Source organism: Kryptolebias marmoratus, linkage group LG13 (assembly GCF_001649575.2).
Source record: "Kryptolebias marmoratus isolate JLee-2015 linkage group LG13, ASM164957v2, whole genome shotgun sequence".
NCBI lineage: Eukaryota > Metazoa > Chordata > Actinopteri > Cyprinodontiformes > Rivulidae > Kryptolebias > Kryptolebias marmoratus.
This window is the reverse complement of record NC_051442.1, coordinates 15,570,329-15,592,672: the sequence shown is the minus strand read 5'-3', so window position 1 is coordinate 15,592,672 and position 22,344 is coordinate 15,570,329. Positions and strand designations below refer to the sequence as shown.

General features: G+C 43.3%; 2 protein-coding genes across 4 annotated transcripts in view; one reads left to right on the top strand and one right to left on the bottom strand.

Annotated features, from left to right (window-relative positions):
- The window catches only part of LOC108247600 (Down syndrome cell adhesion molecule-like protein 1 homolog), a 67,115-nt gene extending 61,488 nt beyond the window's left edge, over nt 1-5,627 (top strand). For both annotated transcript variants that reach the window (XM_037979206.1, XM_017435867.3), the window contains exons 32-33: nt 306-617; nt 1,880-5,627. In XM_037979206.1, coding sequence (XP_037835134.1) covers nt 306-617; nt 1,880-2,313 — 746 coding nt within the window. In that variant the 3' untranslated portion in view covers nt 2,314-5,627. The remainder of the gene's footprint in view (nt 1-305; nt 618-1,879) is intronic.
- Nucleotides 5,628-8,866: 3,239 nt separating this feature from the next.
- Nucleotides 8,867-20,598, bottom strand: arhgap35b (Rho GTPase activating protein 35b). 2 transcript variants are annotated; one of them, XM_017435865.3, is made up of 7 exons: nt 20,309-20,598; nt 13,924-17,831; nt 13,460-13,601; nt 11,453-11,530; nt 11,146-11,277; nt 10,798-10,903; nt 8,867-10,713 (listed from the first exon to the last, which is right to left on the bottom strand). In XM_017435865.3, exons 2-7 carry the CDS (start codon nt 17,641-17,643, stop codon nt 10,302-10,304), a joined length of 4,590 nt encoding a protein of 1,529 aa, XP_017291354.1. In that variant the 5' UTR covers nt 17,644-17,831; nt 20,309-20,598; the 3' UTR covers nt 8,867-10,301. The 2 variants fall into 2 exon arrangements, with proteins under 2 accessions (XP_017291354.1, XP_024866279.1); XM_025010511.2 differs by lacking the exon at nt 20,309-20,598 and having other exon boundaries at nt 13,924-20,286.
- Nucleotides 20,599-22,344: the final 1,746 nt, after the last annotated feature.

Below are 22,344 nucleotides of genomic sequence, written 5' to 3'. Positions count from 1 at the left end.
CAAAATTAAACGAAATAAACATTTGAAATATATGAGTTTGTATGTAATGTATGAATATAATATACAAGTTTCACTTTTTAAATGGAATTACTGAAATCAATCTACTTTTTCATGATATTCTAATTTTATGACCAGCACCTGTACATCTGATGATTTATTTCTGGAAGTTTCATTAAAATGTATCCAGCTGTTCATGAGATCTTTTGCTAACAGACGGGTAAATAAAACATTAGGACAGAACACGACTCTTCTCTGACCTGCGGCTCTTCTACATTACGTAGCCACGATCTCTCTTCCCTTCGCAGATAAGGGTCGGAACAGCATGGTGTCGACGGAGAGCGCCTCCTCCACCTACGAGGAGCTGGCCCGAGCCTACGAGCACGCCAAGCTGGAGGAGCACCTGCAGCACGCCAAGTTCACCATCACAGAGTGCTTCATCTCCGACAGCTCCTCCGACCAAATGACCACGGGCACCAACGACCCGGCGGAGAGCATGACCTCCCTCAGCACGCCGTCTGAACCGGGCATCTGCCGCTTCACCGCCTCGCCGCCCAAACCGCAGGACTACGACCGGGGCAAAAACGTGGCTGTGCCCATTCCCCACCGCGCTAACAAAAGTAAGTGAAGACACACACACACACACGAGGACATTTATGCATTTATGCTCCTCCTGATATGAAATGCTTCTTTTTTTTTTTTTTTTTGATTTGCTCTCTTTTCCCATGAAGCATTACATCTGATTACAGCTAAATCCTCGCCTGAATCTCTTAAATTCTTGTTTTCTTACCTGCTGTATGTTCTACTTGTCAGCTACATTTTAACACACAAGACAATTAGGGGACAGCAAAATCAAAAGCAGGGATATATCATCTGAACACACGACGATGGAGTGGCTGGAAGTGTGTGGAGACGTACAACAAAAATAATTCTTTTTGCATTCAGATTCAATATCTTGTTAAATAATCTGAGTTGAATGTGACTAAACTTCAGTGCATTCTGTAATTTAATCAGTTCGAACGATTTAAAGAAGCAGAGATAGATGTTTCTAGTGGCGCCATTTAGGACTTCGGCCCTTTTCTCCGTACTCCGTGCTCTATGATGATGTCACGGCGGAAAAGATCAGGGAGGCAGGAAGACGCAGTTCGTTAATTTTTTGACCAACTGTGTCTTTTTGTTCTAATTCCTTTCAAAGAAAAGTCGAGCAGTCAATCACAGGGATGAGACAGGCAGCAGAATCTGCCCAAGATTGTCAGGAAGTGTCCGTTTGAACAAAACGTATCAGTCAGACACAGAACTGGAAGGCTGAATCACTTATAAGGCAGCATGACCTAACATCAAACTACGAACAGATACATCCAGTACATGACAAGCCTGCTGCCTAATGATGATGACCTCTCAGAAGGCCTATCAGGAAACTGTATTTTCAACGATAAGCATCTCATCTCAGAGTTAAAACAGCGGTCTGGATAAGATTATTAATTTACGCGTTTATTGCCTTTTTTGACTCGCTGAGTTGATAATCTTCATCACAGTACCACAATCTGTACTGTAAGGGTTAGTAAAGCCAGACCACCGATAGAAATCCTGAGTATGTTGAACCTGCTTCATATTTCAAGCCCCTGAGCAGAAAAAAAGGAGAACTATAAAGACTGTAGAGAGCGATTGCTGAACGGGGTGCAGGTGAGTGATAAGTAACAGGTGGTGTCAAAATGAGATGAAGCCCATTTAAAGGGAACTGAGGACATGTATGGGCAGTGACAGGAAAACCAAAGCAGGAACAAAAGTGACAAAATGAAAGGAAATCTTTTCTCACACAGGAAGAAAGAATAGAACTAAAATCCATAATCCAAATCCATGACTCTTGCGTTTCTCTTCGAAGGTGAATTCTGCAATCTACCGCTCTATATGAAGGCAGACCCATTCTTCCGTAAGCAGGGGGATCTGCACGACCCGTGCCCAGCTGTGCCGCCGCGGGAGGCCTCGATCCGCAGCCTGACGCAGCGGGCGTACCACACCCAGGGCCGCCACAAGACTCTGGACCCTGCCAAGCAGCAGGCCCTGACGCTGGGCCATTCTGGGCTGGGCAGCTTGGGTGCGAGCTCGGGCACCGCCACCCTGCCCCAGAGGACTCTCACCATGCCCAGCTCCAACAATGCAGCAACAGCTTCCACTTCCAGCACGAGCAGCAACCCCACCAACAGCAACAAGGTGGGGGGCTCCAGAGACTCGCTGCTAGAGAGCAGCTCCTCCGCTCTGGGGAGACTGCAGAAACAGAGCGTGGGGGCCTACTCCAAGTCGTACACGCTGGTGTAGTCCCGCTCCCCCGCACAGACTCGCTCCGCTGTCCCGCTCCTCAGCCAGCGCCGCTCTCTGGTACTCATAAGTCTGGGTCAGAATGGGCACGCAGCCGCCTTTCTGTAAACCAAACGTACGGTGGACCGCCCAGCTTTCTGTCAAGTTCTCCTCAGGAAGGGGGAGAGGGGGAGGGTCCCCCCCTTCCCAGGCGGAGACCCAGCTAACCCCTACTCGTCACGTTCACATGAACGAACTACTAACTTCAACTAACAGTTCCAGCCGGCTGGTGCTCAGCTCCACTCAGTTCCTGCAGGAGACACACAGCAAAAACATTACAAAAACAAAAAAAAGAATGTGATTTCTGTGGTCATTTAGAAATATTGACTGTAACCGAAGAGCTTATAAAAGCTCTGTGTTCATGATGAAGAAGACTACAAGAGCCAGTATGAAGCTGTGTGGCCATCCCGTCTCTCATAAACACACACACACACTTACAATTACTGTCCTCCATAGTTCTTTGTCGGTTTGCAAGACTTCCAGTTAAGTTCCCCCGTTTCGCTCGCCCTCCTTTGTGTCTCTTGAAGTCCCAAATTGTTATTGGCAGGTGTGATTCCAAAAGGAATGATTCAGGTTCACTTCCACAGTCGCCGAATTTCCACATAGACACTCTCCACTCATCTCTGCGCAGCTAAACTCTTTCAAATCAAACCATTCCAACCCCGACGAACCAGCTGTACCCTCTCACATCGCAAATAGAGAATAATATTTGGTATTATAAAGAATTTTACATATATATTTCTATGTAGGTATATTACTGACATTTAAGTGAAAAAAAAAAAAATTATGACAAAGTATAAATTGTATGTACTACAACAGCGTGGTAGTATGTGCAGCGATTTCATATTATGGTCAAATTTTACTAACGAGACAATCGCTCAGTCAATAAATTTTAAAAAAGAAGAGAAATTTAAGAGAGGCTGGACTTAAGAAAGGAAAGATGTTTAATATATATGCGAGATGTTCTGTATATTGCTGTAAATTGGCCGGCTTGTAGAGGAGGAGCAGGATTAGAGGAGCACAACGTCCCTTCTCGGGTGTGTGTTCGAAGGAAACAATCAGAATGACTGTAGCGTGGGTTGAGTCTTCTCATGAGTGTTTGGGCTCGCAGGTAAAAGAGATGGTTCAGGTCTTTTAAATTACGGTTCTGTGTGAAAGATATGAACAGTGAATATCTTACTTGTTGTCGACAGCTCTTTGAACAGTCTCAGTTTGGAGTTTAAATCAGACTGGACTGACGAGCTAACAGCTGGTCAGAGCAGAGGCAAGGCCGAGATGGATTGCTGCAGCGGTAAAACGACAATCTCAAACGTTTTATGGCAATTTTTGAGGAGTTGCTCATCGTTGTGCCAACCTGGCGAACCTACCACTCCCAGCACAGGTCCAGGATAGTAGATTTAAGTGCATTCAGACGTTGTAGCGACAGGTCGGTCGGTGCTGCGCGTGTGACTGGATTACTAAGATACGAACCAAGAGAAGTGGAAATAAAAAAGCTTTTTCCACTGCAGCTATCGCAGCTTTCCATGAGCGAGGCAGCCATAGTGGATTTTGAGGGAATGCCAACTTTCCGAGTTGGAATTCTGACTTTGCGGGTCGTTCAAGTCCATTTTCTGACTCGTAAGTCAAAGCTTCCATTTCCCAAGTACAAATGGAGCGTAGCCTTAGCCCTGCAGGAAGTGCTCCAGGCTGCTACAGCTAGCTGCTGCTGTTTGCTCTTGCAAATAACTGTAGAACTCCCTGCGATGCGTACTTGGAGGCAATGTAAAAGTTTATATTACTGCGTACCCACAAACAGCACATTTTAGTCTTCTCCTCACTCTGACTAGCCATTAGCTTGTAATTTATTCAGAACTGAACTCTAAACTGAGGTCGTTCAAAGAGCTATCTACAGCAGGTAAGATATTAACCACAGAACCTAACTTCAGAGGATCTGAGCTGTTGTTTTAAGCTTAATACGACAACCATTCAGGAGTGAAATGGGTGTCTCGTGAGCTCCCTGAAATTTGTTTCCTGTGTGAGAAGATTCGCTGCACGGTGGTCACAGACGTCAGCTCTTCTACAGCATTAAGGCCTCTGTTTTTTAAGCTTCTCTGTCCAACTGTGCCACCCAGCAAATCTTCGCTCTGCAAAGAAAAAGGATCTGAACAAATGCTAGTCACGATGCGAATGAAGTGAAATGATTTAAAGTCTACAGATGTTATATGTCAGGGAGTTCAGTTTTGAAATTTCTATGACGTTCACAGAATTGATATCTTTGATGTTGTCCTGTCTGAAGTACTGTAAAAAAAATGTTCCTTTTTATTCCCACACTCCTTTTTTTTCTTTTCTTTTCTTTTTGCGCTCTTGTACATGGACACAAGAACCTATTGGAATGCCTTTTTTTTAAAAAAAGCATTTCTGTTGTAGTGTTTTGTGGTTTTAGTTTATTTATTCATTTGCTCTGTTTGTTTCTTTAGGGGAGGGGGAATCTGTTGATTTCGCTTTGTTTCAGATTTTCTAAGAGTGCAAGTCTTATCAGACCTGTGTGGTTCAGCCAAGTAAAATCAGGGACTCGCAGCTCTTTTGGTCATACAAACTGCTACTGTATTGTGTAAATACTGGACTGGAGTCGGTCTGTCAACCTGAATCATTTCAGCTTTTGTCATTTTCCCCACTGAGATCATTTGAAGTCCAAATTCAGCACCCTAACCATGCTCCATCATCTTTGTCAGTGTTGTTTTTTTGTTTGTTTGTTTTTTAAATTGAATCTTGTACATAAAACAGATTTTGTATGAAGAGCTATTTTCTTCAGAATAAATCAGGGGACACGTCAAGGTTTAAATGCCCCAGTTGCAAATTTGAAATAGTATCAAAAATAAGATATTTTACTTCTGAAATGGGCAAAAAATAAATAAATAAATACAGATTTTTTTTTCTTTCTCTTTTTTTTGATACTAATTTGTTGAATTTTTATTTTATTTTTATTTTCAAAAGAAAAGGAGTCTTTTGATGTTGTCATTTGTCCTCTATACTTTTTTTTGTTACTATTATTTTGTATTTTGTTCATCCTCAGAAATGTCATTGCATGCTTGCTAAAAAGGGAAAAATTGATGGGAAAAAAAAATGTATGAAAATCAAAACATTAAAAAAAAAATGTTGAGGGTATCCCGAACATTACTTTGAGTTGCTTGTTACGGCAATTGCTTGTGTTCAAAAGGTACATTTTCTATGAAAAGAAAGCAAAAACTAAAAAGATCATTCTAACACCTTGTGCAATAAAGCTATCTTTCATATGTCACGGCTTCTGTCATTTTCCACAGGCCTGTTTGGCTAAACTGCACCGAGTGATGAGAAACCAATCCAGTGTTTTATATTTCTAAAAGCTTCAGACAAGATTGAAGAGTGAGAGAAAAATCTCAAAGTAATGTCATTGTATTAAAAGTATTTCAAGATTTAGACAGAAAAGTGTTTGATTTCAAATGATCAGAGTTGAAAACGTTAAAGGTAAAGTTAATTAATATAAGAAGGAAAAGTGAAATATCAAATAATTCCCTGGTAGAAAGTGGACAAAACCATGATTGCAATAAAATGCTCAGACATTGCCACAGATTTAAAGAAATGGTTTATGGCAACACAGCAGAGACAAAGAAGTCCTGCTATTTAGCTGCAAAAACAACCTAACAAGCTTCTTATAATCAGTAAAAATAGACTTTTTGTGGAAAAACTTGTAGTTTTGAAACTAGAGCAGCAGTATGGAACGTAAAAGTCTCATAAACTACCCTAAAATGAGTACCGGTACACTGCTGCGTATATAAATCAGTACAATCTGGTCCACATCAATTAGCTCCAATACTGAGATGCTACTGAATGTTATTGCACCAAAATATTCCAACATTATATATTACAGTACAACAGATTAGGTCATTAAAGCTGCAATAAGTAATTTTGACCACTAGGAGGTGATAAAACTCCAAAGTAAATTCACAACAATTATCATATGGCTGATCTAGTTGTTATGGCAGCCAGTGCCATATTAATAAACAGGTGCCTTCTCACATGTCCAGCAGAAACAGAGCAACACAGCGTCTCTTTGGTCTCTTTTGTCTGTCCACGTGTTGAAATATTGTTCTAATATCCACTGTCGTATTAGCTGTGTAATCTGAAGTTGGTCCCTGACCTCAAGATCCAAAATGGCTGCCCTGTGCCTTAAAGTCGTAACAGCTGCAGGAATTAACTTTTTTTTTCAAACTCGTTTGTTTGAATCCCATTAAACCAGCTGCTGACATAGTGCTTCTCTCTCTAGTAAGAAACTTGTTGCTAGAGTGTTTGAACCCAGAGAAATGAGAAAAATACATTGTTGGCTAATGCTAACAACAGTTAGCCTAGCCACTGGGCCACTGGTTTATCGACTTCTGGCTGGAACGGGGTGTGAAGTCATTCCTGGGTCCAAGTTCCTGACTCCCAAGGTAATAAGTAAGTATAAACGTCTGACTTTCTTTCTTCACTAGATTTGCCAAGTTGTTTTGTTACTTTTATTTTAATAACAGGCCTTATTTCTTACTTAACCACCTGAACTTGTATCTTTTTTTTATTTTTTTATTAATGAACATCTTTGTTTACATAAACAGAGAAAAACAAAGAAACAAAACACAGTATAATATAAATTATGCCAGGGGTGGAGCTTAAACAGTCAATACATTGGTATGAAAAAATAAAAAGAATAGAGAGCAGATATTACAGGCATGACAAATTAAAAATATTTAGAGATCTACCACATTCATATGTATTTACAGCTTTTTTGTTCATACTCTTGAAAATAGTGGCTAAATAGAGTTCAATTTCCTTAACCAAAACTATAAAAAGAGGTGAAGATGATAAAAACTTGTGAAAATGAAATTTGCCAAATATTATAATTAGATTGATTGCCAGTCTTTTGTCTGCATAAACTATCTTACCACGAAAGCCAAAAATAATATGCTCATACCTTAGGGAACAATTAGAATCAAAATACCAATTTATAAAGTTATTACACTCTTTCCAAAATTTTCTTGTGATACAACAATTCCAGAATAAATGACTTATTGTTTCTGGATGCACTTTGAATAACTTCAGCCTTTTGTCAGCTCTAGATCTATGCAGCCACAAGATGGCGCTTTGACCTTATAGCATCCAACCCACTGAGAGAGGACAGTAGATACTGTGAGGAAAAACCTGTCCTAAAAGAGAGCAGTCATTCATGACGGATATGCTGTGAATAATTGATGTTTCACAGAGTCTTATGCATCAGTGCCCAAATACTATAGTTCCTGGTTAATACAGTACAGGTATTTCTGCATGGAATGTGTGATGCACTTATTATCAGGGACGCCACATTTCTCTTCAGCTTTGGTGCTTATTATTTGGGTTTTATTATGAAGTATGCAGCTTCTGCCACACGCTTGGTCTTGCTGATTAGTTTCCAAGCTGTCAGGTCAGGAAAAGTAGCAGCAGCAGCAGGAAATATCACACTAAATACGATAACAGCCATTACCGCTGCCATGCGGTTTCATCATAGTTAGCTCTCTTGTGAAAATCTTAATCCATGGTCAAACTTTAATAATTCTAATTTTTTAAAAAAAATCCACTTGAAGCATGTCTCGTGTCAAATTCCTCACACCAGCGAATGAAGCTGCGCCTCAAAAAAAAAACAGATCACTGAAAACGCAGACACGCAACAGGAAGTTTTTACAAGATTTAATTTATTAACTATTGTACAGTTCACATAAGGCCTTCATCTTCAAACATTATTCTTGGTCAGACAGTTTTCATCGTATGCTCCGAGCGCACAGTTCATCAGCTTCCATGTTTCAGCTAAAATCACTTTATTATTGGATTGGTTCTTGTACTAATTATACGTTTTAAAACAGGAAGGGGCTTTCGTCCTTCCTGGACGTGTTACTCTTCTTTTTTTTTTTTCTTTTTTTTTTTTTAATTTAATCATGCACTAAACTTAGGGTGGCCTTCAACCATTCACAAAAATTGTAAAAATGGACTCCCAATAATTGAAATACACACTAAAAATGTATTCTACCATTGACTAAAGGGTGGCGCCCCCCCACCTCCCTCCCCCTCCCTCCCCTCCCAAACATACAAATAAACACCCATTTTAAAAGTAGTACACTCCCACTTGTTGCTCAATGATTGGCCTAAGTTTNAAAAAAAAAAAAAAACAGAAGTCAGGGGACAACCATAACGTTACACACTCCCAGGAATGGTGTTCAGGTGGGACGGTTGCTTGGTTAGTTTCTGCGCCGGCGGACATGTTTACAGCTTCGAGCTCGGAGCAGTTTGAGGAGAGTTCTGTTGGACGCGTTACGGTCCCAGGAGTACCAGCAGCTGACGATCCCAAACGCAAACCATTCTGGTCGTTGTTGTAAACAGAACCGCAGTTCTCCACAGCTGACGAGCAAGGTTGTCTTCTTCTCCCCCCTCCCACCTCCCACCCCACGTAAAAACTAAATAAAAACAGCAGGCTACTTACTCCTTTTTTCTTTTCTTTTTTTTTTTTTTTAAAGTATAATGGATAAAGTTTCAGGGCCTTCATTAGCAGAGCTGCCACTAAAAGAAAAGAAAAACAAAAGACTGTGCTGCTTGTTGTCAGAGAAAGTGAAGGGCACAAAACTAATCGACCGAAGCAGGTAAAGTGGCCTGTGGTGCTTCCTGAACGCGCCACGGATCTTTCGCTTCCTGTGGCCAATTTGTAGTTTAGCAGGACTAGCAGTAAATGGCGCAGTGAGCATACTAATCCTTCGAGAGTTAAAAGGTTCGGAATATTACAGGACTACAAAGAACTCTGTTTGATAGACAGCACGGCAACACATCCAGCAACCTATCACGTTTCAAGCATTTGGTTCCCATGGACACCGGATAATGAAAATGCAAATTCGTCATGGTACGACTAGTAGGTTACACATTCAAACGTTTCTCCTTCACTGATGGCAGGCAAAAGTTCTTGTCCGATGATACAACGGCCTAATTATTAAAACAGAATCCCTAAACATCCATTCTGATCAATGAACAGCTAGAAAGAAGACAAGAAATACTATTTCTCACACTGCCATCGACCTGAAATGGGACCCCTGGATCCAATTGAAACATTGATGTTTTTCTTGCCATTTTGTTTTTTTTTTCCTATTTTTTAATTCAAAAAAAAAAAAAAATCTTGTTAAACAAGCCTGCGCTCGCGCCACATTCATCCATTAAACGAACAGTATGGACAATTAATCAATGTGGCATTTCTTCATATTTAACACTACACTATCAAAAAAAAAGTGCTTCAGATACGTTTGTGGATACAAAACAAAAAGATAATAAAGTTTTGATGTAAACAAATTCGGGTTCTGACAGAAAGTTTGTTGAGGCAATGAGTATGGCTGAGCTGTGAAAAAAACAACAAAAAAAAGAAAGACAGAAAGAAAGAAAGAAAGAATTATGATAATGTGATAATTAAAGTGCATCCCTGGATGTGATCCCACTCCGTTTCCTTCCTTGGACACACAGGAACCTCTACTATGATGGAGCAAAACTGCTGCCAAGAGGACAGAGGACCGGTCCAGAAATCCAGTGGTAGTACTTTCAAAAAAAAAAAAAAAAAAAAAGTTTTAAACATATTAAAAACATGGTGGCCACAAATCATCTCTTTCAGCTTGAGTTGGAGGTGTCTATTTCTTGGTAGTGTAGGATAAGTGGTGGTAGTTGACGGACGCTCAGGGCCTGCCACATTTCACACAACTACAACCACAGAACAGCAGGTTTCTGTTTTTTTTTTTTTTAATCTTCCTACACTTTCCATCTCCCATCTTCATAACCCAGGTTGTCCATGATCAAAACTGAGGGGTGTAAGTGTTTTTTTTTTCTTTTATGTATGTGAGTGTGTGTGTGTTAGCGGTAAGGTTCAGCATCATCATGGGCACACGTGGCGTCATTGTCTCTCACAGTGTCTCTTGTTCAGCAGGAGAATGGTGGGAGTGGGGGTGCTGGTGGAGGGGAGGGAGCAGAGACTGCAGGGGCGACTGGGGGGTGGTGGGCGGAGACTGCTGCAGCGGGCTGAAGTGGGCCGCCGTGTGGGGCGGCGAGGAGCGGTAGCACGAGTAGGCGGAGCTCCCGCCGAGGGTGGTGGTGGGCGATGCGAGGAGGCCCCCGAGGCCCGTGGGGGAGTCCAGGAGGGGCTGGTTGTAGAAGAAGAATGCACACTGGTGGATGAAGGACTCGATGATTGTCTGGTAGGTGCGCGTGGCGGTCAGGGCATCCATGGTGGAGAAGTCGGGCCTCATGAGGGTGGGCCAGAAACAGATGGACAGATTCTCACTGGTCATCAGGTTCACCCTGTTAAACTGACTCACCCTGGGGAAACGCACCAAGACCACGATGGTTTACATCAAAACATATCAAACGTTTAAATGGTACTTAAAAAAATCAAAAACTCACTTGTGTAAGTGGCTCACGACGTATTTGAAGACATCATAATTCTCCTTGGGGAACTTCCTCAGGACATCCTTCATGGTGTAAAGCCTCTGTTCTCTGTCCATGATTTCTACACACACACACACACACACACACACACACACAGTCTTCTGTCACTGCTAAAGCCTTGTAATCCAGTGCAATCAATTCGAAGCTAACATTTGTCTCTGCGCCATCGGGAAGACTGCTCTCCTCCACAGCAAAAACACGTGAAACAAAAGCAAAGCCTGAAGCCATACCCCTCCCTCCTTCAAAGAAATAATCGTTTTATGTTCGAGCGCGGACCCTCCCAGCCCAGCAGTGTTTGCTTACTGAAAGCGTCCAGTAGGTCCACCTGCAGAGCGCAAGGCACCAGGGGCTCAGGCAGCTCGGAGAAGAAGCTTTTGAGAGCTCCAGCCACAGTGTTTATGGAGAAGTCTTTCTCCACCAGGTCTAATCCGTGGTCTGCGCAGGAAGAAAGACGGCGTTATGGAGACCACGAGAGAAAATAGCCGCATCGGTAACAGCTGTCATCGACTGATTGTCACTTTCCTTTGATAACTCCGTTTATGTTTTGACTAGCCGGTGATATAATTGCACATGAAACAGCTGGTTTAAGCAGCTCTGATGAGCGACTCACCCTGTTCAAACTGCTTCTGCATGCTCTCCATTTCCGACTTGTTTCCGCTCACACGGTACAAACCCTCAGTGTTCAGGCCTGAAGAAGAAAAAAAGAAAGAAAAAAGAAAAAGCAAATATACATAAAGCAAAAGTGACAGGAGGAGGTTGAGAGAAACAGCAAAGACTCTGCAGAGATGGAGGAGTGNGGTGGAAGACGTGGGTGGGGCGTCACAGTGGGAAACAGGCAAAGCACAAACACTTCATTAGCCCTTTTGCAAACAGACATGACAGTACAGATGCTGCCAGGTTCTGGAGAAGCATTTCATTCAATACACCCTTGCATATATGTTTTTATTATATCACACTAAAAAGCCAGCTTTTATAACAGTTCAGTCACGGCAAAGGCTCAATATTCAGTTCAAAAACGGTATTTTGATTAAACCGATCCTTTATGCAGCCCCTCCGACAAGCCACAGCCTGAGATAAGTCTGCCTCTTTATGACGCCTCCCAAGCCCCAAATGAAACCTCTCCATGCTCTCGAAGGTAGGAAAGTTTAAAATGTAAATCGATTTAGCAACATAATGTCTCCTTCTTTATTGCAAATGGCTGCTTCTGTAATCTCTGGCTTGACTTTGTGAGCATTTTGTGCCTGCAACAGATATAAAGAAATCTGTCATTAGCACATGTCTGCTCAGCACGAAAGCTAGAAAAGAAAAAAAAAGAAAAAGCAGATGATCAAAACACCCTGAGAATTTAACTTTCACTAGTTGAGAACAGTTCTGTACATTTACCTCATTCTAAGTTTTCAACACAGACATGAGAAGTGAATGGCTTTTTTTTTTTTGCTAGAGAAGAAAATGCGTGCCGTGACCTTCATCTTCTCCACATTCTTAAATCTAAGCAACAGTCCAGCTTTTCAGTAAGTTTGGTGCTTGTGGCGAATCGGACAGCTGCCACCAGTCCATACGGCTGCTCTGAAGGACCTTTAGAAATGAGTCAGCACTGACCCCGGCAGAATAAGAGAACATTTCATGGCAAGGATGGCTCTGAAAAACAAGTCCGAACATCAGCTGTATCAGCAGCCAGTATGAAACAACAAGTCAAAGCTTTCAGTCGGCCATCTTATATCATATCTGCATTATGTCAACAAGTAATCATTGTGAAAGAGAATAAATATCAACAGACAGCTGAAACGTCTCTTTTAAAATCTAACTTTTAATCTAGCATTTTCAAGATAATTATCTGTGAACATTTAAAGGGATGACTCAGGCCAGCCATTATTAGCTCATCAATCCAGTCTTAGAGTGCCAATTTCACAGAACAACTCCAGCCTCAAAATATTCATAGTTCACTGTTTGCCAAACCTTTACACCTTCATTAGTTTCACATTACATGGTTATTCAAGGCAAAAATATTATGATTTCCCTTCCAAAAGCAATACAACTAGCTGCTGCTATTAGCGTTTGCAAATAACCATTAAAATTCTATGTAAATAACTTTGTTACAACGTTCACTGCACAACAAAGATTTACAAAATAATGTTTTGCATGAACCAGTGTACATATTTGAGATTGCACCTTTAAGATGAAAGCTATCCACTTTAGCCCCGGCCGTGCGCGGATTAGCCATTAGCTCATCAATCTTGTCAGATTTAAACCCTGGTCCTCCAAGCTGAGGTCGTTCAAAGAGCCTTCTACACAGGTAAGCTAATAATTGTTTGTAACCTTTCCACGAAACCCCACTTCAAACAGTCTGAACTATCCTTTTTATTTGGAGTGGTGGAAATGATTATGGGCTACATGAATGGGTTCACAGAGGGAAAAACAGCTCCCTGCTCATTTCGTAAAAGCTGTCATCATTGGAACAGCGCACTTAGCTCAGAATTTTGAACTGTGGGCTATTATTTGTAGCTGGTTCATTTTGAACTGTATGAACTGAACTTTGAGGTCTTAAAAAGTGGGATGTGCTCGACACTGCCAACGCCCATTGCCCGTGTTATTTTAATTAAAACAAAACAGAGCTCACCAGTTGTCTCTATGAAGCAGACACACTTCTCAATGAAAAGTGGAATAGGTCTGTCAGGGGAGACCACATTCACCAGGGGGACTCCGAAGTAACAGCTCTCCATGGGTTTAGGAATACTTGGACGATGCTTTGGTCTTGTTTTCTGCGAGAAGAATAAAACAAGAGGTCTGATGAGTTTCAAGCAGAAAATGAATTAATACTTGTTTGTTTTTTTTAATGGCGCTGCTCATTTTTGAAGCTTCGTGAGAAAATTATACCAATTAAATTTTCATAGCCAGGTTGCAGTTATTTATGTGGTAGTGGTATTTAAAATAGTAAAGTCTCTAATAATCAATGTGTGACTTCAATAGGGCACTGATGAAGAAAACTTTAAAAAGATCAAGAACATAGCTACAATTTCTTGTTCATATAAGAGTCGAACAAAAAGCTGAGTTAAAAAAGAAAACTTCTGGAACAATACACACCTTGGCTGTTCGTCTGAGACTCTTGAGAATGTTTCTCTTCTTTGGGTCCTCACTCTCCTCGTTAACAAGACTGTCACCTTTTAAAGTCCCAAAGTCATCTTCTTTGGACTTTGACATGGCTCCCATTTCATCGTCGCTTCCAATGAAGCTTGTGCGGAAACTGCTGAACTTGCCGAGCCGCTTGGAGCGATCCCGGTACAGACGGGGCTTTACCCCGACTGCTGAGAACTTCCTCCTTCGTTCCAGAGAGCTGTTGTCTGCTTCGCTGTCTGAGCCGTTCCCGTTCGAATGCATTCGGTTGGAGTTGCGTATGGTGATGATTTTACCCTGTGTGCTGTCGTGTGGAACTGAGTAGATGATCTCTTCATTGCTAGGACGAGGTTTTGAAACTGCGTCAATGGGTTCGGCATAGTCTGAGGGGTCGTAGCCGACATCCCCACCAGGGACCCAGGTAACGGCGGAGGGCAGGGAGCGACGATGACCCAGCGTGTCGATGTATGGGTTACGGCTTACCTTTCGGAAGTCGAATGTGACACCTGGCTTGACTCTCACTTGGGGGGATATCTTGTTATTGAGCTTGTTTTCAAAGTCTCTGATGTCGGAGATGACAGAGATATCACTGGATTCCAAGTCAGGCAGGTTGAAACCCCCACTATGAGACGAAAGTGTGCCATCAAAGTATGGTAGAGACGGGTCTACGTCATCCTCTGAATCCACGAACATGGTTACAGGGCTGGGAGAAATGCAGCGTGGGGAGTACACGTTTTCATTGGTGCATGCTTCCGCAACATTATCATACATGTGCGTCGCCTCCACAATGTTGCGTTTCTCCAACACCTCCATCAGAAACGAATGGAACATTTCTATCCTATGCAAGCCTCCCACCACTCCTCCAGATCCACAAACCACACTATTAAAACGACCCTCAATCTCATGGGCTAGCTCCTCCCCTTGAATCTGCTGTTCACAGGCGAAGTCGCTGTCAGTGAGCTCAGCCTGGCTATCTCCTACTGCCAACAGCTGAATGGGGATGATGTCTTGAACCTCACACAAGAACGCACACAGAGTCTCCAGCGACGCTTTTCGGGAGACTGAGTACACAGCGATGTAGCCGTGTACTAACCTGCTCTTCCGCAAAGTGAAGGAGGCATGATATGAGAGCAGAGAGAGCTCTATAGCCAGCTTGTGTCCACCCACTGTCTGCTCCAGCAACACAGAGGTACCACTATTAGACATAGGCCTGCAGTGCTGAGGCATTAGGAATGGAGACAGGAGCTGCTCAATGTCAAAGGGGTCCCCACACATTAAGCACATGACGATGCGTAGGTCTGCCTCTTGGACCGGTTGATGAGGAGAGTCTCTGAGACCTGGAGGCTCAGGGAGGAGAGGTGGGGAGCTGCTACTAAAAGATGTGCTCCTCCTCACATCTAGAAGACCCCTCAGCACCTGGTTGATTTGCGTCTCATTTACGTTATGGCCATAGCCCACACCAGGGGAGGCAGGGTCTAAAAAGCTACACTGTAGTCTTCTTGCAAACTGCTGTCCCTGTGTTATTAGGTTTAAGGCAGTGTCTCCACCTATATCAACATATGATCCTACACCTCGTTTAGTGACTAAAAGAAGAAATGTAGGCAGTTGTGCCAGCTGACTATCCCTTCGACCTAGAGTAGATTCCCTAAGTCGCTCAAGGCTTTCCACCACATAGGAAAGGGATTCTTTTGAATTATACAGACATAGACATCCATGGGGGGTGAAAGTGGGGGTGTAGAAGGAATTTACTGGAAGACGTACATTCCCATCAATAGGCCGCAGTGTCAACTCATACATCTTCCCATCTAACACATACCAGTCATCGTTTGTGCAGAGAGCTCTAATTTCATTGGCAAATTCTCTGGCCAGTCCATCTTTCCCTAGTATGACAAGGTTAATCCTGTCAGCTTTGGTGTCCCCAAAATGAGCTTTCACATCAAAGAAGGGGTAACATGTGGGGAAACGTAAAGCTAGAAGTTGCTCAATCTTAGAGTCTCCACAGTGAGGGCTACTAGGGCAGGTTTCCTTGGTGGGGTGATAAACAAAGTGGATGTGTTTCAAAACAAGAGCATCTCTTTCTGCAGGAAGCTTTTGTAGGGCCTTAAACCTTGGTTCCTCTCCTAGAACCTCCTGAATTGCCCCCATCTTCTCCTTGCTTGGCTTGGCATCCACTTCAAGTTCGTAAAACAGCTCAGAGTACTCAAGCAAAAGCTCCTGGAAGTCTTCTTTAGCACGATCGATAATCTCCTTTTGGTGGCGGTTGTACAGGTCCAAGTACTCAGGCTCCTCAAGCCACTGATAGAACTCTTCATTCATGATGAAACTGCGGGCCTCCTCCCAAGGTTTACCAGGTGTGACAAATGGGGAGGAAGCCAACTTCTGCTTGAACTCCTGTCGTATCTCTGCACGCCTACACTCATTCCGAAGGTGTTCCAGGTGGGCGTAGAATATTTCCTCGGCTACGGCCGTCTCCAGTAGGTCTGAGGGGATTCGCTCATCCTCCATATTATCGATATGAGATGTGTCCTCCCATGGTGAATCCTCCAGAACAACAAACCAGTGGGTAAAATGTTGCTTGGACTCTAGCACTTTCTGCACCCCAGACCAGCTCAACTGATCAATCTCATCAAGGTCTGGTACCAAGGAACTAAGTGCTAAAGGAAGAGTGCTTAAGTATATTTTTCGGCGCCTCTCGATATGCTCCTGCTTCAGACGGTAAACGTGCTGTTGAAAAAGCTTTTTGCATTTAGCTGTTCCTTCCAAGAAGACATACTCTTTATATTCTGGTGAGGTGTTCATTCGTCGGCTGGCATTTAACCAGGTTTCATTGTGATTCTTTACTATACGGTTTATTAGCCATTCATAGCGATCCTTGGCGGAGGCTATCTGCTGACTCTGGAGCTTCAGGGCTTCAAAATAAGGAATGATCTTGGGCTTCCCCCTGCTCTTATCAATAAGCTGAACCAATGTGAGGAAAGCAAGATCCACATTTATATTTGAGCGTGCAGAAGTCTCCACTACAGGTAGGCTTTTCTTCGTGATAGCAAAAGTATGCACGTCTTTGATGTAGCGTTCAACCCCTTCATCACATTTGGTGAGCACCAGCACAATGGGCTTCTTAGTCTTGCTAAGCTGACCATAAAGGTTTGAGACAAACTTCAGCTGGTCATCAAAGTTTCGATTCATGCCCCGGCTCACATCAACACAAAGCAGGAAGCCATCCACCTGCAGCTTGCCCTCTGGCATTTGCTTTTGCTCAAAGTCTTGCTCCAAACCCAGCTGATCTGTGCAGAAGTACATGAGCTTCTCCGCGGAGGCCAGCTTGGTTGCGGCTGCTCGTTTGATGTAGGGCTGCATAGCAGTGCTACGATGTGGCTGAAACGTCTGGTCATCAATGAATTCTGTCTGCTCCACAACATGCATCCTGCACTCAGGCCCCTCCTCCAGGACCCGAGACACCTCCCCCCAAAACAGAAAGTGATCATTGTTAACCACTCGACCCCCAAAGTCACTGGTGCTCAGCACTGAAGTGTGATCCAGGTAGAAATCATCAGCACTCGGTCGTACAAACCTATTACACAAGCAGGATTTGCCAACCCCACACTGCCCCTTCTCCTTTTCTGTTCCTGACAAACCCACCACAATGAGGTTGTAGATGGGCGATCGGGCATCTTGCTTTTTCGCCATCATAGCCGTCTGACGCTCATCCTGCCACAAACAGGCACTGTATGAAAGAGTTCACTTATATGTTTGTCCATAAAAACGCTGATCCACAGAAGAGATCAGACTGCTCTTTCCTCCGCTGGGCTTCACTTATAATAAATAACGGCGCGGCAATATGAGCAGTAGGTCCTTTCTTTCATTATAAGAATCAGATCCTGTCAAAACAAAGAAAAAAATGGAATCAGACATACTGAATAATTTTAAAACGTTTTTTTTTTAAATCAAAGTAAAATAAAATACATTTACACCCTTTTAGCATATTAAACAAAGCAAAAAGCAAGAAACATTAATTTGGATCAGTATGTTGTAAAGTTAGTACATATAGACTTGATCTTAACCAGATAATCTGCAAAAATAGAGCATCAAACTGACATGAGGGCCAATTTATTCAATTTTTTCCCCCATTTTCTTTAACCTGTGATACAAAACGGTTCACTTATATAAAAAAAAAAAATTAAAAACACAAACATTGCTAAAAAAATAGCACCTTATGTTGGCTCTTTGGTCCTGAGACTAAAGTTTAATTCATGTATCAAGCCCGACCCTTTCCAAGCAGCAGTTGAATTGTGAATAGTGTGAAATCACTCCGTTAACAGTATTACTGCACAACTTCAGTTTGCTATGAAGAACCGTTGTTGTTGTTGGCATCATTCACAGTCACTAGCAAAGAATAATAAGAGCCAATTTACAAGAAAAATGATGCCAAGCAGCTATCATATCTCCTGGCAGAAACAGACCGTTGCTGTGACATACTATTAGGAAGAAAATGAATAAAAACATTGTTTTTACTTTAATTTCATAAAATTATGAACCTTATTTATTGTCTGTTCTAGTGCTGCACTTACTAGAACACTAATAGGAATGCTATCGCCTGCCACTGTTGCTCAGAGGGTGATAAATGTTGTGTTTGTTTGCCCGTCTATTCTGTTAGCAAAACATCTCATAAACCAGTTGACGGATTTTGATTAACTTATGGTGTCAAGCCCATTCAAGATGGCCGTCACAGCTAAGTGGCCTTTGAAAGCTAAAAAAAATGGATATAAATCAGTCAAATTTACAGGAACTGAGTCAAAATATGATGCAGCGGTGGATGAGAACCGTTCACAATTTGTACGCAAAGAATCCATTTTGAAAGCTTTGCCATGAACTACTGAAGACAACGATTTCCATCTGTTAACAAAATATCTCATGAACCATTGGACGGTTTTCAATGAAACTTTCAGAAAGCAAACAGTGAACTGATACAACTGAGTAATGTTTGAAGTCAACCCTTCAAAATGGCCGCCACAGCCAGCTAACCCTTGGAAACCTAATCAAAAGGTGTGGTAGTAGATGAGAGTCAGCCACAACACATACTCTGAGCACATAACGTCATTATCAAGGTTTGACCAAACTGTCATTTCTCAACAGAAGACGAGCTTAGTCAAGGATTGCTAGGCCTTTAATGTGATTTGGTTATTATTTATTGATGGAAATATAACAATATTTGGTTGGTTTGATATTAGCTAGTAAGACTAATCAGAAAGAGGTGAGTCATGGCCTAAGTTAGAAGTGGATTTGGATACAGGATTTTAATTTTTATTCAATTGTCCCCCTTTGATTTTATGGGTTAGCTTGTTGATTATTCTGTCAAAATATTTTGTTAACACTTTCCCTGAGCTTACGGAGGAAAAGTAAGAAAAGCAGGCTCAGAGCGTGGCATCATTATTGTTTTTTTTGTTTTGTTTTACCTTAAATATCATCATACAGCAGCAATCAAGATTGAGGAGTGCTCTTTCAGCAAATAACTTTGAAGACCAGGAGCGAAACGTAAAATAAATAAATAAATACACAGAAATCTGAGAACAAACATGTTGGGAGTGGTGCCCTTCAAGTGAGAATATCAGCTGATCAGTGAGTGGAGTGACAAGCATTTAAATGACTGTTGCAGGCAGCCCAGCCTCCTGCTTCTTCAGCCAAGCTGAATACTTTCTCGGGCGAAATGAAACCTTCTCTTTAGACAACAACAAAAATCAAATCAAATCAAATCAAATCTAACAGCTAAAATAAAAAAAGGAACAATGAGCCAGCTCAGCTCCCATCCATTTCTGAAGCTGCTCCCATTGCAGCACTGATGCTATTAGAGTCAGCCCACAAGTTCAATCATCACCACCTGAACACCAAACTCAAGTCATCGGTTTAAATCCACTGAAAACAAACACTTAAAGGGGTCAAAAGCAAGCCAGCCCCCGCAGCTCAGCAGGCCTGAACACACCGGCTCCCATCCTGCACCTAAAAGAAAAACAAACAAACAAAAAACAATCAAACTGCTCCATATCTGCCCCCTCGGGAACCTGAACCTGGAGTTCCCTGCTTCGACCTGCTCCTTCTGGGAAGAAGCTGTGGCATGTTCTGCAGAGGATTAGCAGTGAGCATGAGCTTTGAGAGGGGCTGACCACGCCAGGCCTGCTGCTGCTGCTGCTGCTGCTGCTGCTGCTGTCTACATAATGAAAATGCAGAGGTGGGGTTGGTGGAGGGGAGCCATCCGGGCTGACCTGGCTTTCTGCACGCCGACACACAATGACTGAAGGGAGAGCCTCCAGTTGTCTCCTCCAAAGAGCCATAAAAAACAGAGAGCATGTCGGATACATACCACGGCGTTTCTCCCCTTTCTCCTCCTCCTCCTCCTGCTGCATCTGTCAGGCCAGCAGCTCCTCTTCTTCTTCTTCTTCTTCTTCTTGCCGCAGCCTGATGTGCAATAAGCAAAAAAAAAAGGGAAAAAAGCCGCAGAATAAATGCTGCTGTGGGTCGGAACCGCTCACAGATTGCACCGCGATGGGCTCATCTCCATCACCGGGTTAGCACAGTTTTTATTGTTGCAATCACTTCGGAAATATCCTTCAAAAACAATGGAACAATCGGCGCACCCCCCCCNCCCGCCCCCCCCCCCCCCCCCTTTCTGTTTCTATAAGGGGGTTAAATCTTGCGTTGGTTCCGACTCTAAGATTTTACAAAAAATAATAATAAACGGAGGTGGGGGAGAGAACAGACTTAAATGTCGTCCTCCTCTCGGTTCACCACGTTGCTTCTTCCAACCATCATTCCGTCCATTGTTGTGGCCGCACATTAGCGCTGGGCCGGCGGCGCGCACGAGTCGACGCGGGGTTCGGAGGACTCGGCCTCGCGGCGGAACAACGAGGTGCTGCGGCCGCGCGGACCGCTCATCTCCCGGTGTTCCTCCGAGCAGGGCTGCGGGTGAAAGTGAGGGGATTTCTGTCAGCTTTTTTCTCTCCCCCTCCCCACCTCCCCGATAATAATGGCGGCGGCGGCGGACCTCCTCCTTCTCCTCCTGCTCCTCCTCTTTCCCCGGACCTAGAGCTCCTCTGCTTTTCTTTTGGGGGAAAACAGGGAGCTGCGGACACCGAGGCGGCGGAGAGAGGGACTCACCCAGCGGCGGCCTCGGTCAACTGCAGCAGGCCGGGCCGGCTCCTCCTCCTGCTGCTCCTCCTCCTCCTCCTCCTGCACCTCCTCCGCCGCTCACAGAGACCCGCTGCAGCCTTCAGCCCGGACCGCCGGAGCCAGGTCCGCGGGGCTGCTCGGCGCTCGCCCGACAGTGGCCATTTTGAAACAAAACAACAAAAAAATGGAGACGAGAAAAAAAACTTCCAGTTTAGCAAGCTGTCTGTGTCCTTAAAGTTGATCTGAAAAGTGCTTTCTCTTTTTTCCCTTCTTCTTGTCCTCTCTTCTCTTTGGGACTGACACGAAGTTGTGTTCACACCAGAGGCGTGCTTAGGTCCCAGAAGTCCCTTCTGCTAAAGGTTCGGGGGTCCCAGCAACTTCCGGTTAAAGGGATAGTCTGGGCATTTTTGGAGCGATGTTCATTCAAACAGACTAGGTTCACACTGCTCCCAATTTCTTTCTTTTCTTTTCTTTTTTTTTTTTTTTGCCCCTTTTTTCATGGCAGCGTGAACGTGACAAATCCATTTTTTTTTAAATCTGACCCAGGACTTTTCCATATGTGGTACTGATTCTGATACATATCCAGTGTTTTTCAAAGCGACCGCAGTGTGAACGCTCATGTCTCATTTCATGCGACTTCTAGGTCTGATGATGGTCCCTCACGTTAAAGTCCCACCACTTTTGGCTCCGACTCTGCCAAGTTATTTTATATTTTACCATTTGGATGTACAGTTGGCCCCGACTGGACAGCAACCTCAGAATCAACACACATGCTAACACTCGCAGCGTCCATATTTACTTCTGTAAACACAAAGTGTGGAGTGTGACGTCATATATTCTTCCACGCACACGTGAGCTTTCAGAAATGAAGCGAGCATCGTGGAACCTTAACAGACGTGGAGCAGAACTCAGCTGCGTTGACGTAGAACACATTAAATGTGTGACGGACGTTTCCCTGGGATCGTTTTCAAAACACAACAAATAAACTCAGTGTAGTGATCCTGTTTGTAGTTAACTCATTTTTTAACTAACTGCAAAGTGTCCGTGGTTGCCATCGATCTTCCCTCAGTAATAAACCTGTTTGGTATTGTTTAATCCTACGACCGACCATGTGTCATCACTTCATCATATTAAGCCACAAAGCTGGATTACCTTTTCACGTGTCAACCATTTTGGCTCCGTCACCACCTCGCTTTGTGGCTCAAAGGTTGGCCTCAACCCCCCCCCCCC